Raw genomic sequence first — 19,928 nt, 5'->3', positions numbered from 1 at the left:
TGCCACACTAGCATAGAGGTTAACTTAATTAAGGTGCCAACCACCCAGGTTCAGTTCCTGCCACTGTCCGTTAGGAGTTTGTACATTCTCCCCATGGGTACCTCGGTTTCCTCCGGTTAGTAGATAATTAGCCACATTTAACTGAGCGGCACAGGTTCATTGGGCCACAGGGGCCTGTTACTGCGCTGGATCTCTAAATAAATTGTTAAAAAAGCTTTCTCTGGTGTGTAGGAGGCTGAGGGGTGGCCTTTTGGACATATATGAGAAGATGGGGGTTGGAAGGGTGTGGTCAAAGTGCTGTGTAGAATGACAGAGCACAAAGGCACAGAAACAGACCCTTTGGCCCATTTATACTGTGCTGAACTGTTATCAAGTCCAATCAACCCACACCCAGACCATAGCCCTCCCTACCCATCCCAGCAACGTACCTATCTAAATTTCTCTTGAAATGTTGCCCCTCCCCTGATCTCTGTCATCACTCAGTCTCCTACGGTCCAGAGACACTTATTCAGCCTTTTCCTATAACTCAGGCCCTCAAGTCCCAGCAACATCCTTGTCAATTTTCTCTGTCGTCTTTCAAGCTTGTTGATGTCTTTCCTGTAGGTAGGTTTCTGAACCACTGAGCAGATCTTCTTCTATACTCCATGGCCTCAGTTCCAGCAACCGATGACATGTTTAATAATGTTTAATTAACATAAGTTTAGTGTTAACAGTGCTTGGCACATCTCTTACTCTTTCAGATGTGTCAAGAGGCTGAGTTAAAAGGCCCTGCTAACACAGGCACACTGACCAGGCAGAACAGGAGATGGGCTAGGAGCTGACTGACAGAATGCTCTGCTGTCAATACTGAACCAGAGGCAAAAGGCAAAACTAAAAGAGCGAGAGAGAGACAGAGAGGTGGAGGGAGAGAGGAAGAAAGAGAGATTGTACATTGATATATTATTGTCACATGTACCAAGGTACTGTGAATAACTTGAGCAACATACATAAAACACTGAAGGAACTCAGCAGGTCAGGCAGCATCCACAGAGGAATATAAACAGTGAAAGATTTGGGTTGAGAACCTTAAAATGTTGACTGTTTATCTCTCTCCATAGATGCTGCCTGACCTGTGAGTTGCTCCAAATTTCCAGCATCTGCAGAATTTATTGTACTTAGTGAAAATTTTGTTTTGCATGTTGTGTGTGAGAAACCATAAGACATAGCAGCAGAATTAGGCTATTCAGCCCATCGAGTCTGCTCCACCATTCCATCGTGGCTGATTTATTACCCTTCTCAATCCCATTCTCCCCACTCATCTCTCTGTGTGAGTGAGAGCTAGGTGCCCACACAGATAGGGGGAAGCACACAGGGAAAGGTTGAAGAACTTCCCACAGTTGTGCCTAGAACCAAAAAGAGTTTAGTTACAAACCAATTTTATGGACAGACTACCTGGCATTGACTGTACTTCATCACAGGAAAGTTTAGCATGACCTTCAGAATGAGAAAATGAAACTAGCTTCATTTGCAGATCACAAAAGGATAGATTGCACTTAAACCCCAGGGGGACCAATATCCTGGTGGGGAGGTTTGCTAAGGCTATTGGGGAGAGTTTAAACTAGAATTGCTGGGGGCGGGAACCAAACTGAAAAGGAGGTTGGCTCACAAATAGAGAAAGCTTGGAGACAGTGCGAAAGGGAGTATAGGCAGGTGATAGAGAAGGGACCCACTCAGACCGATGGTTTGAGATGTGTCTATTTTAATGAAAGGAGTATTATGAATAAAGCGGATGAGCTTAGAGCCTGGATCAGCATTATGATGTTGTGGCCATAACAGAGACTTGGACGGTGCAGGAGCAGGAATGGCTACTTCAAGTGCCAGGCTTTAGATGTTTCACAAAGGACAGGGAGGGAGGCAAAAGAGGTGGGGGAGTGGCACTGTTGATCAGGGATAGTGTCACAGCTGGAGGAAAGGAGGAAGTCATGGAAGGGTTGTCTACAGAGTTTCTGTGGGGTGAAGTTACGAATATGAAGGGGTCAATAACTCTACTGGGTGGTTTTTATAGACCTATAGTAACAGGAATATCGAGGAGCAGAGGGAGACAGATTCTGCAAAGGTGTAATAGTAACAGGGTTGTTGTGGTGGGAAATTTTAATTCCCCAAATATTGATTGGTATCTCCATAGAGTAAGGGGTTCAGATGGGGTGGAATTTGTTAGGTGTGTTCAGGAACGTTTCTTGACATAATATAAATAAGCCTACAAGAGGAGAGGCTGTACTTGATCTGATATTGAGAGATGAATTTGGTCAGGTGTCAGGTCTCTCAATGGGAGAGCATTTTGGAGATAGTGATCATAATTCTATCTCCTTTACCATAGCACCGGAGAAGGATAGGAACAGATAAGTTAGGGAAACATTTAATTGGAGTAAAGGGAAATGTGAGGCTATCAGGCAGAAACCTGGAAGCATAAATTGGAAACAGATGTTCTCAGGGAAACGTACAAAAGAAATGTGGCAAATGTTCGGGGGATATTTGCGTGGGGTTCTGCATAGGCAGGATTTATGAACATTCGGAGAGGCATAATATGATTAGGAATAGTCAGCATGGCTTCGTCAAAGGCAGGTCGTGCCTTAAGAGCCTGATTGAATTTTTTTTGAGGATGTGACTAAACACATTAATGAAGGTAGAGCCGTAGATGTAGTGTATATGGATTTCAGCAAGGCATTCGATCAGGTACCCCAGGAGGCACGGTATCCTTGCTTTGTGGATCCAGAACTGGCTTGCCCACAGAAGGCAAAGAGTGGTTGTAAATGGGTCATATTCTGCATGGAGGTCGGTGACCAGTGGTGTGCCTCAGGGATCTGTTCTGGGAACCCTTCTCTTCATGATTTTTTATAAATGACCTGGATGAGGAAATGGAGGGATGGGTTAGTAAATTTGCTGATGACACAAAGGTTGAGGGTGTTGTGGATCCTGTGGAGGGCTGTCAGAGGTTGCAGTGGGACATTGATAGGATGCAAAACTGGGCTGAGAAGTGGCAGATGGAGTTTAACCCAGATCAGTGAGAGGTGGCTCATTTTGGTTGGTCAAATATGATGGCAGAATATAGTATTAATGGTAAGACTCTTGGCAGTGTGGAGGATCAGAGGGATCGTGGGGTCCAAGTCCATAGGACGCTCAAAGCAGCTGTGCAGGTTGACTCTGTGGTTAAGCAGGCATACGGTGCATTGGCCTTCATCAACCGTGGGATTGAGTTTAAGAGCTGAGAGATAATGTTGCATCTATATAGGACCCTGGTCAAACCCCACTTGGAGTACTGTGCTCAGTTCTGGTCACCTCGCTACAGGAAGGACGTGGAAACCATAGAAAGGGTGCAGAGAGGATTTACAAGGATGTTGCCTGGATTGGGGAGCATGCCTTATGAGAATAGGTTGAGTGAACTCGGCCTTTTCTCCTTGGAGTGACGGAGGATGAGAAGTGACCTGATAGAGGTGTATAAAATGATGAGAGGCATTGATCTTGTGGATAGTCCGAGGCTTTTTCCCACGGCTGAAATGGCTAGCATGAAAGGGGATAGTTTTAAGGTTGTTGGAAGTAGGTACAGAGGAGGTGTCAGGGGTAAGTTTTTTTTTTAAAACGCGGAGAATGGTGAGCGCGTGGAATGGGCTGCCGGCGGTGGTGGTGGAGACAGAAACGATAGGGTCTTTTAAGAAACTCATGGATAGGTACACGGAGCTTAGAAAAATAGAGGGCTGTGGGTAAGCCTAGGTAGTTCTAAGGTAAGGACATGTTCAGCACAGCTTTGTAGGCCGAAGGGCCTGTACTGCGCTGTAGGTTTTCGATGTTTCTAAATCAAACTGAAAATTTGCTTTCACCCAAGTTAAATTTCACTAAAATTTACTTGCAGGACTGTAGATTACCAGATACCATTAATACAAAAGGAAAATCTTAGGGGAAAAAAAAACACATAATTCAGAAAATGTCAGAACTGTTCAGTAAGTCAAAGGGAGGCTTTGGACAGGCCACTCTAAGATTTCAAGCCTTTTCTAGTGAAGTTTTCCACCTGGAAGCTTGTATTACCTGCACAGGATCAAAACAATCTGCAGAAACTTGCAAACACAGCCAGCTCCACCACAGGCATTTACCTCCCCAGCATCCAGAACATCTTCAGAAGGCAATGCCCCAAACAGGAGGCATCCATCATCAAGAACCCCCACCACCTAGGACACACCCTCTTCTCATTGTTTCCATCAAGAAGGGGTACAGGAATCTGAACAGACACATACTCAACATTTGGGGGGGGTCAACATTTATATAAATTAACTAAATAGAGGACATACACACACAGTGAAATCCAGTTAATTGGAACAAATCAGGATCAGTACATTTTGGCCCACATTAAGTCAAAGTTCATGGAAGTAGTTAGAAAGGTATAAAAAAGACAAACAACTGTTTAACTGAGTAACAAATGTATTGAAATGAAGTACAGAACAAATTAGAACATTATCAATACTACTACAGTACTATAAAATTGTGCATTAGCTATCGAAGGAGGAACTCAGTGTCCACTGCCGCATTCTTTTGACTGACTGTAAATGAACAAAATCAGCGTAGACCCCTAGAGTGGGTAATGGGCTGCTTTCATACAATGATTGCATCCTCCAAATCTTCATTTTCATTGTAACATGCAAGATGATTGTCAATACCTTCAAATTCTTTGTAGTTTCTAACTTATTAAGGTAGTGAAATTGTTTCGTTTTCACTGCCGGCCATTTCTGGCATCTCCAAGCCTAAGTGCTTGAAACTGCAGTAAACAAAACAGCTCTGAGTTGTCTTACTGCTTATTCCTCACCAGCTATCAGTGACAAAAAATACTCTCTTGAACACAAGCAGATACAACTGATGCTATTTAAAAACTGTTCATCCTAAGCACAGCGTATTGTCGAACAGCCACATAAGTGCACGTGACTGACGCGAGTCAGAAAATGTTCGGCAACAGTCTCTTGCCCCAATTAAGCAGCACAGTGCCCCAAATAAACAAAGGGAAACATGGGCATTTTCTCGATTAGTTTTTGACTTTACAATTTGGCCCAAATAAGCAGCTACCCCAATTAATAAATGGCCCAGTTATCCGGAATCCATTGTGTGTGTATGTGTATGCATGTTATGTACTGCACCGCACTGCTGCCGCAAAACAAATTTCATGATGTTGTTAAGACCACGAGACATAGGAGCAGGATTAGGCCATTCGGTCCATCAAGTCTGCTCTGCCATTCTATCCTAGCTGATTTATTATCCCTCTCAACCCCATTATCCTGCCTTCTCCCGTAAACTTTGACACCCTGACTAATCAAACTCCACTTTAAATATACTGAATGACTTAGTCTCCAACATCCACCCATGACAAAGAATTCCATACATTTCATCCTCATCTCCGCTCTAAACGGGTTTCCCTCTTTTCTGCAGCTGTGCCCTGATATTAAGCCTGATTCTGATTCAGAGGCTGCCAGGCTGGGTAGAATTGTCCTCAGTGAGGACAGGCAGGCAACTGGGCATCGCCATTGAAGGTAAAGGAGAGGTCAATGGAAGAGAAAGGGGCTCCCTGTTACAGGAGCCCTGCGAAAGTCCAAGGAGGCAGGAGCTCCCTTTGCCAACATCAACAGGTATGGAAAATCCAAAATGCCAACAGGAAACTCAGCAGAAGAGCACAGAATAATGCTAAAAACACACACAATAGCCACAGGTGACAATAGGCAGGTGGAACAGCAAGATGGAAGTTGGAAAAGGAACTTGCAAAATAAATCAATACAATATTTCTCTAACTTCCAGTAATTTCTTCCCCCTCCCCCTTCTTTTACCATTCCTCATTCTAGTTCTTCTCCCCTGCCCATCACTTCCTTCTGATGCCCCACCTTCCCTTTCTTCCATCATCTACTTTCCTCTCCTATCGGATTCCTTCTTCAGGCCATTACCTTTCCACCTATCCCCTCCCCTCACCTGGTCTCACCTATCACCTTCCACCTCGTACTGTTTTACCTTTCTAGTCCTGATTAAGGGTCCCAGTCTGAAACGTCAACTCTTTATTTCCCTTCACAGATGTTGCCTGACCTGCTGGGTTCCTCCAGCATTGTGTGTGTGTAAAAATATACGTACGTATACTCTGGATCTCCAGCATTTGCAAGATGTCTTGCATCAATAAAACGTTTTACCATTTTATTGGGGAAGGGGTCAGCTGGGCCGTTGGCGGCCCTTAAGACAGAAGAACTGATATCAAAAAGAATAGACGATTCTGGTCACTTCAGTACAGGAAGGATGGGGAAGCTTTAGAAAGAGTGCAGAGATTTACCAGGATGCTGCCTGGATTAGAGACGGCATGTCTTATGAGGATAGTTTAAGGGAGCTAGGCCTTTTCTCTTTGGAGCAAAGGATAGAGGTGTACAAGATGGTAAGAGGTATAGGTCAAGTGGACAGCCATAGACTTTTTCCCAGGACAGAACTGGCCAATACTATGGGGCAGGACTTTAAGGTGTTTGGAAAAAAGTATAGGTGGGGCGTGGGGAGCCAGTGAAATGTCAGAGGTTTTTTTGTATACAGAGTGGCAGATGTGCGGAACACCCTGCCAGCCATGGTGGTACATTAGGGAGATTTAAGAGACTCTTAGATAGGCACATAGATGATAGAAAAACGGAAGGCTGTGTGGGAGGGAAGGTAGTTTGATATTGGAGTAGTTTTAACGGTCGGCACAAGATGATAGGTTACTGGGCCAATGCTGGTAACTAATGCGTGTGGGCAAGTGCTTGATGATCAGTACAGTCACGGTGGGCCAAACGGCTTGCTTCTGTGTTGTATGACTCCATGATGATCAACGATCCTCCACAGCTCCCTCAACACTAATCCAAACATTGTCCCAGCCCCCCGCTGCCTAAGGTGTGCAAGGACGGTCAGGAAATGACCGAGCCGTGAGCTGCTATTTATTGTCGTCAACAACCTTTCTCCCCACAGTGCCATCAGGCTCTTGAACCAATGTGAAAAACCCTAATTTGACTTCCAATTATATCCTATTCACTTGCAAATCATCTTATGTTTACTTTGTAGTGTAGGTTATGTGTAATTTATGTTAATATAAGTTTAGATCATCGGACGAGGAGCAGAATTAGGACAATCAGCCCATCGAATCTGCTCTGTCATTCTATCATGACTGATTTATTATCCTGCTCGACCCCATTCTCCTGCATTCTTCCCGTAACATTAGACGCTCTGGCTAATCAAGAACCTATCAATCTCTGCTTTAAATATACCCAATGGCTTGGCCTCCACAGCCATCTGTGGCAAAGAATTCCACAGATTCACCACCCTCTGGCTAAAGAAATTCCTCCTCATTTCCCTTCTAATTGGACGTCCCATTATTCTGAGGCTGTGTCCTCTGGTCCTAGACTCCTCCACTACAGGAAACACCCTCTCCACATTCACTCTACCTAGGCTTTTCAATATTCGGTTTCAATGAGATCCCCCTCATTCTTCTAAGCTCTAGTGTGTATAGACCCTCATCAAACACCCCTCATACATTAACACAAAATAATCTGCAGATGCTGGGGTCAAAGTAACACTCACAACACACAGGAGGAACTCAGAAGGTCGGGTAGCATCCGTGGAAAAGATCAGTCAACGTTTCAGGCCGGAACTCTTCGACAGGACTGAAGAGAGAAGGGGTAGAGGCCCTATAAAGAAGGTGGGAAGGAGAAGGCTGGTAGGTTCCAGGTGAAAATCCAGTAAGGGGAAAGATAAAGGGGTGGGGGAGGGGAAGCAGGGAGGGGATAGGCAGGAAAGGTGAAGAAGGAATAGGGGAAAACACAATGGGTAGTAGAAGGAGGCGGAACCATGAGGGAGGTGATAGGCAGCTGGGGGAGGGGGCAGAGTGAAACTGGGATGGGGGAAGAGAGGGGGAGGGAATTACCGGAAGTTGGGGAATTCTATGTTCATACCAAGGGGTTGGAGACTACCCAGACGGTATATGAGGTGTTGTTCCTCCAACCTGAGTTTAGCCTTATCATGGCAGTAGAGGAGGCTATGTATGGACATATCTGAATGGGAATGTGAAGCAGAGTTGAAGTGGGTGGCAACCGGGAGATCCTGCCTGTTGTGGCGGAGTGGAGGTGCATGACGAAACGGCCCCCCAATCTGCGTCGGGTTTCACCGATGTAGAGGAGGCCGCACCAGGAGCACCGGATGCAATAGATGACCCCAACAGACTCACAAGTGAAGTGTTGCCTCACCTGGAAGGACTGTTTGGGACCCTGAATGGTGGCAAGAGATGAGGTGTAGGGACAGGTGTAGCACTTACACTTACAGGGATAAGTGCCGGTTGGGAGATCTGTGGGGATGGACGTGTGGATAAGAGAGTCGCGGAGGGAACGATCCTTGCAGAAGGCAGAGAGGGGTGGAGAGGGGAAGATGTGCTTGGTGGCCTCATACGTTAACCCTTTCATTCCTGGAATCATTCTCATGTCCATGGCAATAAACTTGAAAGATTGCATTCTGTTTCTCATGGATCACTGTTGATTTGTTGGAGGAGGCAATGAACTTGATTGGATTCCCTTTGCAGATATGAAAGACTGCCTGGGGAGGTGGCTTACATGGTCGCCAAGAGATGCCAGTGAAGTCTCCGATGGGCGTTGTTGAAGTGAAACTGGTGGAGTCGAAGGGAAGCTACTGACCAGACTGTCACATGGGCGAGGGTGCAGAGGACAAACTCCCACTGTTAGGCTACGACCAAGGGTTCCGACAGGCTCTATGCCGGCGTAGGGAGCTTTCGCCTGTGGCGTAAACACCAGCCGATCAGCCACAAGCCCTTCAACACATTGGGAGGACAATCAATGTTGGAGTATTACTGGGCTGAGCCAATGGCAAATCCACAAGTGGACTTTGGTGAAAGTCAACATGAGGTCACCCACACAAGGTCAGAAAGGATGGAGCAGGGACCCTCCAAAGTAGCAAGGGTCAGGTGGGACTTGGGGTCCATGGACAGTGACCAATGTCCGTGTCAGGCTGGAAGATAATAGGAAAGCTAATGGAATGTCGGCCTTTATACACAGAGTCTGGAAACACCGGGGGGTGGAGAAGATCTTTTTGAGCCCTGGGTACAGACTCAAGCTTACGGGCACGGGGACAGCTCTGGCCTCCCTCTGCGAACTTGAAGGGTGACTCCATAGGAAGGTTTTATTCCCTGGAATTCCCAACATAGGGGGAAACCTTGCAATGAGATTCTCCATGGGAGACCATAAGACAAAGAAGCAGAATTAGGCCATTCAGCCCATCATGTCTGCTCCAACATTCCATCGTGGCTGAATCATCCCATTCCACTCCATGCTCCTGCCTTCTCCCTGTGAACTTAGATTCTTGATTAGTTCCGAGGCTGTGTCCTCTGGTCCTGGACTCCCCCATTATAGGAAAAATCTTCTTCACATCCACTTTATCGAGGCCTTGCAATATTCGATGGGTTTCAATGAGATTCCACCACCACTCTTCTGAACACCAGCAAGCACAGGCCCCAAGCTATCCAACACTCCTCATATATTAACCCTTTCATTCCCGGAATCATTCTCATTTTGCCCTTTGGAATGGAGGAGGATTGGAGATGACTTGATTGAGGTGTTCAGAGACTTTATCCTAGTGTCGAAATGGTTAATACTTAAAGGCATACAGTAACCTTAAGGTGATTGGAGTAAAGTATAGGGGTCTTGCAGAGGTAGGTTATTTACACAGAGAGTGGTGGGTGTGGGAAACAGCCTGCCATGAATAGTGGTGGAGTCAGATACACTGGAGACATTTAAGAGGCTCTTCATCATAGAAACAGGAATCTACAGCACATTACAGGCCCTTCGGCCCACAATGTTGTGCTGATTATGTAACCTACTCAAGAACCTGCCTAGAATTTTCCTACCATATAACCTTCTATTTTTCTAGCTTCATGTACCCAAAAGTCTATTAAAAGACCCTTAGTATCCACCTCTACCACCATCGCTGCCAGTACATTCCATGCAGCCACCACTGTGTAAAACTTACCTCTGACATCCCCTCTGTACCTACTTCTAAGCACCTTAAAACTATGCCCCTCATGTTAGCCATTCCAGCCCTGGGAAAAAAGCCTCTGACTATCCACACAATCAATGCGTCTCATCATCTTATACACCTCTATTAGGTTACATCTCATCCTCCGTCGCTCCAAGTTCACTTAACCTATTCTGATAAGGCATGCTCCCCAATCCAGGCAACATCTTGTAAATCTCCTCTGCACTCTCTCTGGTATCCACATCCTTCCTGTAGAGAGGTGACCAGAATTGAGCACAGTCCTCCAAGTGCAGTCGAACTAAGGTCTTAGATAGGCACATGGATGAGAGAGAAATGAAGGGCTTTGTGGTAGGGAAGGGTTAGATTGATCTTAGAGTAGGCTAAGAGGTTAGTAAAACGTCATGGGCCAAAGGCCCTGTACTGTTCTGTGTTCTAAGGGAGGGTCAACAAATAGCATGGGATCTATGCTGAATTGTCTGTTTGGATTCAGAATTGTCTTGCCCAGAGCAGAAAGGGGGTAGTGGTCGAAGGGATTTATTCTGGCTAGAGGTCTGTGGCTGGTGGTGTTCCGCAGGGATCTGTACTGGGACCTCTGCTGTTTGTGACGTATGTGAGTGACCTGGAGGAAAAGGTAGGATAGCAAGCTTGCAAATGACAAAGATTGGTGGCGTTGTCGATAGTGTGGGATATAGGGGGATATAGCTCAGGTGCAGATCTGGGCAGAGAAACGACAGATGAAGTTTAACATCGCCAGCTGTGAAGTGTTATACGTGTCAGGTGTAAAGGATCAGTACACTGTTAATTGCAGGACCCATAACAACATTGACATACAGAGGGTCAAACCCACAGCTCCCTGAAAGGGACCGCTCAGGACAAAAAGGCAGTAAAGAGGGCATATGGCACGCTTGCCCTTACCAGTCGAGGCACTGAGTTCAAGAAATTGTAAACTATGTTACAGCTGTATAAAACTCTGGTCAGGCCACATCTGGAGCAGTGCATTCAGATCTGGTCTCCCAATCATAGGGAGGGTTTGGAAAGGCTGCAGAAGAGTTTACCAGGATGCTGCTTGGATATAAGGAGAGGTTAGACAAATGTGGGTTGTTTTCTCTGGAGAAGCTGAGGCTGAAGGGAGACCTGACAGAAGTTGATTAGATTATGACAGGCATCGGGTAGTACGGCAGAATCTTTTGTCCAGGGTAGAGGGCATGCATATGAGGCGAGAGGAGGGAAGTATTTTTCTTCATAGAGTGGTGGGTGCCTGGAATGTACTGTCAAGTGTGGTAGTGAAGGCAGATATGCTAAAGGCTCTTAGATGGTTATGGGGGGGGGGGGGGTCAATAGCGTAGCGGCAAGTGTAATCATTCTACAGCACCTGCGATTACCGATTCGGGTTCGATTCCCGCCACTATCCGTAAGGAGTTTGGACATTCTCCCCAGGACTGTGTGGATTTCTTCCGGGTGCGCTGATTTTCTCCCATCGTACAAAGACGAGCAGGTTAGAGTTAGCGAGTGAGTTGTGGGCATGCTACGTTGATGCTGCAAGCACGACAACACCTACAGACTGCTCCCAACACAATCCCCATACTGAGCTGGTCGTTGACGCACATAACACATGTCACTGTACGTTTTGATGTACATGTGACAAATAAAGGTAGTCCATTAAAAAAACTCTCACTATGAATGTGTAGAGAATCATCCAGGTCAGATACTGATGGCAAACAAGACTGGGCCCGGCACTAGTTCCCTGGCACACAGCACTAAACACAGACCCCCAGTCTGAGAAACATCTATCCACCATCCTGCCAAAGGGTCTCAGCCCGAAACATCGACTATACTCTTTTCCACAGATGCTGCCTGGCCTGCTGAGTTCCTCCAGTTTTGTTTGGATTTCCAGCATCTGAAGATTTTCTTGTTTCCACCACTACCCTCTGCTTCCCACCATCCTATTGATCCTGCATCCAGTTAACTAGCACACAGCAAAATATTCCAATGAATTCTTACAAGTGAGAATAATATTGTAACACAGGGTACTGAGGGACAGTGTGAGGGAGCTGGATTAATGTTAGTGGGGATACAGTCAGTGACACAGGGCGCTGGGTGAAAGTGTGGGGGAGCTGGATTAACAGTGGTGATACAGTCAGTAACACAGGGCACTGAGGGACAGTGAGAGAGAGCTGGATTAACATTAGTGGTGATAGAGTCAGTAACACAGGGCACTGCAGGAGAGAGGTTGTTGGGGGACAGCGTGAGGGAGCTGGATTAACTAACATTAGTGGGGATCGTCAGTGACACAGGGCACTGGGGGAGAGAAGTCACACACATGTGCGAACAGTCTCTCCAGCTCCTCTCCCACAATACTAATCCCTGGTTCGCAGGATGATCACCCCCTTCTCATGAATCTAAGGTGTTCTGTTCAAGCCCCACTCCAGGGACTAAATCACAGAAATGTCAAGATCACGGTGGTCATTCAGCCTATGTTGTCTCTCCAATCAATCACAGTCCCTGACTCTCCACCCCTTCTCTCCCCTCCTCCCTCCCATCTGGCAGAAGATACAGAAGTCTGAAAGCACGTACCAGGGTCAAGCACAATTTTACCACGCTGTTCGTTATATTCGTTCTGATAAGATGGTCTCTTACCATACAGCACTGCAAAATAAACAGTCCTTTTGGCCCTTCAAGTCCATGCCAATCTATTATTCTGCCTTATTGCATTGACTTGCACCCAGACCGTGGCCCCCCCCATACCCCTCCCATCCTTGTATTTACCTAAACTTCTCTTAAATGTTGCGATCGAGCCCACATCCACCACTTCTGCCAGCAGCTCGTTCAACACTCTCGCAACCCTGAGTGAAAAGGTTCCCTCATCTTCCCCTTAAATATTTCAGCTTTCACCATTAACCTATGACCTCTAGTTTTAAATCCCCTCAGAATGTGCATCGTTATGATCTAGCATCTTACTGTTTACCTGTACTGCTCTTTCCCTGTCGCAATTACACTTTTTCTGTACTTAGTTACTGGTCTACCACCTCAATGCGCGATGTAATGATCTGATCTGTATAGACAGTATGCAAGATAAGTTTTTCACTGTATCTCAGTACATGCGACAATAATGAACCAACTCCTGTCCCCATCTCTCTGGTCCTGGGCACCCTGCTGCCGTATGGGCCCAGAGCATGACAACATTGATGGCTGCACCTCCAGTATTAGCATGAGGGAGGGGTGTTCTGACTGAGAAGCCATCTCAACCTCCAGTTTGTATGACCTCTCCTCCCCACCCCTCCCCATTGCAAAGTTGCTCTCTTCCTGACCCACCTTTCACCATTGCACCGTCTGCCTTGCCTCTACACCTTCTCATGCTACATTCCACGCACCCACGGCTCAAAGACCCACAAAGGACAGCATCAGAGCAGCTACAACACAGACCCCGCGACATAGCCAGCTGCTTGCCAGACGAGGTCCCATGCATTCCCTGCACTTGCCCAAGGACTCTAGAATCATTACCCAAACGCACGGCGTCACTCCCCAGTCATCACCACACACAGCCAATCCAGCTCCACGTGGCAGTCTGCCTGGCACCTTCCAGTGCAAGTTGATGGGGTTGTTTCAATCACTGGGGGGGATTCAGTTCGAGAGCGGCGAGGCGATGCTGTAACTCTGTTACAGTTACACTCGGACTATTGTGTTCCGGTCACCTCACTTAGAGGAAGGATGTGGATGTGAAAGCTCCAGAGAAGGTGCAGAGGAGATTTATCTGGATGCTGCCTGGATTAGAGAGTATGTTTTATGAGGATAGGTTGAGTGAGCTATAGCTTTTCTCTTTGGAGCGAAAGGATAAGGGGAGGCTTGATGGAAGTACTAGAGGCATAGATAGAGCAGACAGCCAAAGACTTTTACCCGGGGCGAAGGAGAGGAGGGAGGCACAACTTTAAAGTGATGAGAGGAAAATATACAGGGAATGTCAGAGGAGAGTTTCTTTACACAGAGAGTGGTGAATGCACAGAACCACTACCAGCGATGGTGACAGAGGCAGATACTTTAGGGACATTTAAGATGATCTTAGGTTGGCACATTGATAACAGAAAAATAGAAGGCTACGTGGGAGGGAAGGGTTAGTTTGAATTTAAAGTAGGTTAAAGGGTTGGCACAACAATGTGGGCCAAAGGGTCTGCATTAGAGTGTTCTCTGTTTTACGTTCCAGGTCCACGAGTCCCAGTATATAACCAGAGGTGGCAGACCAGCGTCAGAGAGCGAGATCCTGTCTCCTGGGACCAAGAATCATTCCTAGGACCACACATAAACTTCTGGTGGATCCCAGGGGGTTTGAGCAGCATCCACTGGGGGAAGAGGGATGGTTAACTTCTCAGGTTGAAACCCTGCACCAGGACTGAGAGTGGAGTGGGGGAGATGCCCAGAATGAAGAGAGGGCGAAGGGGTGAGACGGAGGCCCTAATCTTTTGGACCAGTGTCCCATGTGAGGCTAATATCTGTGCAATTAATATCTACTAAGTACAGTGGGGGAGATATCAGAGGTAGGTTTTTTTTTAAATACACAGAGGGTGATGGGTGTCTGTAACACGCTGCCAGGGGTGGTGGGAGAGGCAGATATTTTAGGGACGTTTAAGAAACTCTTAGAAAGGCATGTGGATGACAGAAAAATGGAGGCATATGTGGGAGGAAAGGGTTAGAGTGATCTTAGAGCAGGTTACAAGGCTCAGCACAAGATAGTGGGCAGTACTGTGCTGTAGAGTTCTATGTTACTTATTCAAAAATGCCAATCAGTAGAATTAAATAAAACACCAATTCCTCCAGAAGATGGTCTTAGCACCAGATGACAGCAGTGTCAGCCCCTCGTGTCGCCATCAACAGCAGGTGGGGTGGGGTTGGGCGGGGTGGTGCTGCCCACAGGGCCTTGCTGACTGCAGTGGCCTGTCTTTTGCCATACACCAAGTACAGAGAATGTTTCGTTCCAAAGTTCACAGCAGCGAGGAACGCTGTGAGATCCTCAGGGATTTGCAGGCAGTCGGACTGGACAAACACTGCACCAGCACCTCCTCCCCAATGCACCAATGCATGCACTGCTCCTGGAGTTCCGTGTGCAGCACTGCATGTACCAATGCTGGAGTGATCCATACAAACAGGACTCCAAAGGATTGGCCAGACACTCATGCATGCACCACATGCATCAGCACATGCAACACTCCAAAGGATTGTCCATGCAACAGTGCATGTGTGACTTCAAAGGCTGTCCATGCCCAACGGCACGGTCTGTCAGAAAGAGATTGGCAACCATGGCTCCCACCGAGCTCAGCTCACAGCCTGAACCCATGGGGGGGTGGTTTTGAAACCCTGACCCCACACCCCCAACACCATCCCCTCTCCCTACCCCCTCTGGAACCTCCCCAATCCCTGTCCACCCGGTAACCCCCATCCCCCCTCCCTCCCCCCCCCCAACCCCACCCTGCACGCCAGGCACAGTGGTCAGTCCTCAGGTAGTGTGTGGGAGCTGGAGATCGGTGTCGTTCTCTGGTAACAAGCAGCAGCGACGGCACTCGGGGTCTCCGCGGACGGTGGGCGATCCCGGGATCACCTTCCCTGTATGAGGGTTCACACACCAGCACTCACCCCGCTGGCCGTTCAGCGACGTCTTACACTGGAGACAGACAGGGACACAACCAGTCAGCCTCAACAATCACAAAACAGCAGCAAAACCCCACCCTGGGAAGAGGAGGCACCCTCCGTTCCGTCCCACCACAAACTCCCCCCACCCCGTAGCATCCCATCACACACTACCCCCCCATACCGTCCTATCACGTGCTTCCCCCCATTTCCTCCCATCACGTGCTCCCCCCGTTCTGTCCCACCACAAACTCCCCCCCCCGTACCATCCCATCACGCGCTCCCCTCCTCACCGTCCCACCACACACTCCTAGTGTCAGACACAGAGTGAAGCTCCCTCTACACTGTCCCATCACACACTCCCGGGGTCAGACACAAAGTGCAGCTCCCTCCACAATGTCTCATCACACACTCCCAGGGTCAGACACAGAGTGAAGCTCCCTCTACACTGTCCCATCACACACTCCCAGGGTCAGACACAGAGTGCAGCTCCTTCTACACTGTCCCATCACACACTCCCAGGGTCAGACACGGAGTGAAGCTCCCTCTACACTGTCCCATCACACACTCCCAGGGTCAGACACAGAGAGGAGCTGTGCTGACTGAGCTGGGAGAAATCGAGGCAAAACTACTGGATAAAGTTCGTGGAATACTTTGGAGGTGGCTCTAAAAGTCTCTTGGACAACCGAGTGAGTGACGGCGCTGGTGTGGAAACTCGGTGTGCAGTTTTACTGCCGGTTTTGGGCTGGGTTTGTTGGCGGCTGCTAACTGCGTAGCTCCCAGCTGCGGCCACTGGCAACTCGCCAGGAAGCCTTTTTCGCTCCAAAACCGGAGGCAAACGCCGTCGTTCCCCCCCCATTGACAGCGGGGCAACATTCCTCCTCCATTGTTTTCCTGATTTTCGTCCGGTGTTGGTGCCGAAGCATCTGGAAGGACGTTTCGGCCTCTCCCGGCCTGGGTCTCTGCAAGTCCGACGGAGCCTTTCCTGGCGTCGAGCCAGCGAGGAACTGTCGACTGCAAACTTTCCCGGCCAGTTATTCGACTCGTTCCAGGACTTCTAACCGGCACCGCTGTAGGATTCTAGGACTGGAAAGAGCGCCAGCATGCCGGACCGGTCTCCAGGGAGTCGCGGGCCTTCGGGGAGTTACGCAAGGGCGGCTGCCTCCCCGGCCTCGGACAACGCCCTGTTTCGGTCGGTGAAGGTGGAACGTGGGGTGCAATGTATTTTGCGCCCTGGAATGACACTAGAAAAGTGTACGGAGGCAATGGAGGACCTTGTTGGGAAAGGTGGTATTCTGGCCACCGAGAAGGAGTTCGGAAAGGCGGTGTTTTATCTGGCGAATGAAGAGCTAGTGCACCGGGCCCTAAGCAGGGGAGTCACGGTAGACAACATCTTTTTACCTATGGAGCTGGTGACGGCCCCCACGCAACGTATCGTGCTTGGGCATGTTAAGCCTTTCATTCCAAATGAGGACTTGCTACCCCCACTGGCCTGTTTAGGGCAAGTAAGGTCGGAGATCACTGCCATCCGACACAAATTTAAGAGACGCACCCTCCGCACCGTAATCTCTTTCCGGCGTCAGGTATTCATGCAGCTGGAAAGGGAGGACGATGTTGAGGGCCGGTTTACTGTCTGGCATGAGGGAGTGGATTATCAGGTGTACTGGAGCTCCGAGCGCCCGCGGTGCCATGCGTGCAGGGGGGTGGGGCACTTTCGGAGGGACTGTCCTGCCGCCCGGAACCCGAGGGAGCCCATTTCAGGCACCAGTACCCCAGCTACCTCTGCCCCTGATCCTACTCCTGCGCGTGCGTCTGCGCCTGCATCTGACCCTGCCCCCGCCCGTGATCCTGCCCCAGCCCCTCACCCTGCCCCTGCCCCTACCCCTACTCCTACGGTTGGGTCGGTCCCTGCTCCTCTCCCTGTGGTTCAGGTGGGGGACGGGGTGGAGTCTGTGCGGAGTAAGAAGGCAAAGGGGAAATCCAACACAGTAAGAAGCGGGCCTTTGAGGCTGCAGAGCTCACGCCCATTTCGCCTGAAGTGGAGCGTGGGGCTCGGGGAGGTGCGCAAGCAGACGGGGCGATGGAAACAGAGAGCGCCGCCCCATCGGTGAAGCCTGCACCTGTGTGCACCTCCGGTGTGAAGAGGAGAAGGGAACGTTCCCGCAAGAGGGCAGGGGATGTAGATGCGGAGGAGTCCCAGGAAGGGGTGGGAATCCGGGTAGGGGTTGGTTCTAAACCTGAGTCCCCAGATGTAGCCACCAGTCCTGGGGAAGATGGTGTGGTTGTGCAAATAGCTTGTGATAGCCCTGTTTGCACAAATGAGGCAGCCCTGGAGGCCTCCACCCAGGACCTACAAGTCAGCGCCTCTCTGGAGGCCAGTGTACCGAATAATGTAAGAGGAGACGAGACAAAGCTCTCTCATTCTCAGCTCCAGGCTGCTTGTGAATCCCTTGGACCAAAGGTGCCGGGTTCCCCTCTATGCCTGCCCCCTGGGGAGGGCATTTTTCTGTGCACGTCGACCCCAGCAATTAATGACTTGCAGGGAGTCCCTGGGGATTGTCCCTCCACTGTCGCAAATGTGGATGAGGCTGATGCGACGGTGGAGCGGGCAGGTAAGAGCGAGGTGCCCGCTGCGCGGTATGGGTCACAAGCGCAGCCATCTTTTGGAACATGCGGGGAGGCCGATGGGGATTCTGTCTGCAGTGACGGGTTGGAGGGGGACTCTTTCGATAGTGAAATAATGGACATCCTCACCCCTCCTGAGAAGTCCCCATTGATACCTGTAGAGGAAATTAAGCATTTTATTCTTACCTCTGAGGGTGCCAAGCACCGGCCTCAACTAGCCTCGCTACGCTGGCCCAGCATGCCGAGGCTGGTGAGGTCCCTGCGAGTCATCCTCGGACGAAAGGGAAAGGGAAAGGGAAAGAGGAATGCGGTGGCGGGGAACGACAGACGGCAACTAAAATCTTTCCTAGATGACCTAGTAAGGGACATTAGAGGGAGAAGCAGCCTCGCTCCTACGGGGGATGGTGGGTCACAGGGTGTCGTTGGTACCGCTCGAGCCCGGAAGGCAAAAAGTAACCTTGCTTTCTTTCCGGACAGTGTGGTGGAGGGCGCCTCCGCTCTCACCGAAATGGGCACAGCTGCTGAGCCCTAGTGTGCTCCCGCCATGAAGCTTACCATAGCTAGTCTCAATGTAAACGGCAGCAGGGGTCCTCTTCGCAGGCATAACAATCTCTCAGCCCTCAGGGATGGGCGGTATACGGTGAGTTTCCTGCAGGAAACCCATACCATCCCTGGGGACGAGTCTGCTTGGCTCCTGGAGTGGTGGGGCGGGGTCTACATGAGCCACCTCAGCTCCATTTCTAGCGGGGTGGCGATCCTGTTGGCCCTGACCTTCCAGCCAGTAATTGAAAGAGTCCAGGACATTGTGCCCGGCCGTCTGCTCCACCTGGTTGTGCGCCTGGATGGCGTACCATTGCATTTTATCAATGTGTATGCTCCCAGGTGCGGTGTGATGCAGACGCGCCTATTCTGCCAGCTGTCCACCCTGCTGAGCTCCATCGATCCTGGGGATTGCGTCATCCTCGGGGGAGATTTTAATTGTACCCTCGAGGCGGAGGACCGTTCGGGCCTCCAACGCGACCCAGCATCGGCAAAAAAGTTAAAGGAGCTAGTCGGCTCCTTTGACTTGGTGGACATCTGGCGGAATCTTCACCCCAACTCTAGCGCCTTCTCGAGAAGGTCTAGAGAAGGAGGTTCCAGGATAGACCGCATTTACATCTCTCGGGCCTATGTCTCCCGCGTGTCGGCGTCCTCCATGCGGCCGGTGTCGTGCTCGGATCATCACCTTGTGTGGATGGAATTTACTCCACTACACCCTCGGGTGGGATCCGGGTATTGGCATTTTAACAACCGGCTGCTGGAGGACAGCCGATTCCGGGATTCGTTCCGAGCTTTCTGGGTCTCCTGGAAGGAGAGGCGGAGAGATTTCTGCTCCCTACGGCTATGGTGGGATGTGGGCAAAGCCCACATCCGGTTTTTATGTCGGGAGTACACTAGGGGGTCGACAAAGAGGCGGAGCTCTGAGGTTGAGCGGCTTGAGAGAGCGTTGCTTGACCTGGAGTCCCGCCTCGGTCCGACCGCTGGAGACCAACAGCTGTGGCAGGAATACCAGGAGAAGAAGGACGCACTAAGGAACCTGCAGCTCCAGCAGTCCCGAGGTGCGTACGTGAGGTCACGGATCCAAATGCTGCAGGATTTGG

At 49.5% G+C, this 19,928-nt stretch overlaps 1 protein-coding gene across 1 annotated transcript in view; it reads right to left on the bottom strand.

Moving 5' to 3' along the window:
* Nucleotides 1–15,514: 15,514 nt before the first annotated feature.
* LOC140199298 (insulin-like growth factor-binding protein 2) overlaps nucleotides 15,515–19,928 on the bottom strand; it is a 55,491-nt gene continuing 51,077 nt past the window's right edge. Inside the window, exon 4 of the mRNA XM_072261113.1 lies at nucleotides 15,515–15,697. Within this exon, the coding sequence (XP_072117214.1) occupies nucleotides 15,533–15,697 (165 nt within the window). The 3' untranslated portion in view covers nucleotides 15,515–15,532. The remainder of the gene's footprint in view (nucleotides 15,698–19,928) is intronic.

Source organism: Mobula birostris, chromosome 6 (genome assembly GCF_030028105.1).
Source record: "Mobula birostris isolate sMobBir1 chromosome 6, sMobBir1.hap1, whole genome shotgun sequence".
NCBI classification, from domain to species: Eukaryota; Metazoa; Chordata; class Chondrichthyes; order Myliobatiformes; family Myliobatidae; genus Mobula; species Mobula birostris.
The sequence above is the reverse complement of the archived record's forward strand: the minus strand, read 5'-3'. Positions and strand labels throughout refer to the sequence as shown.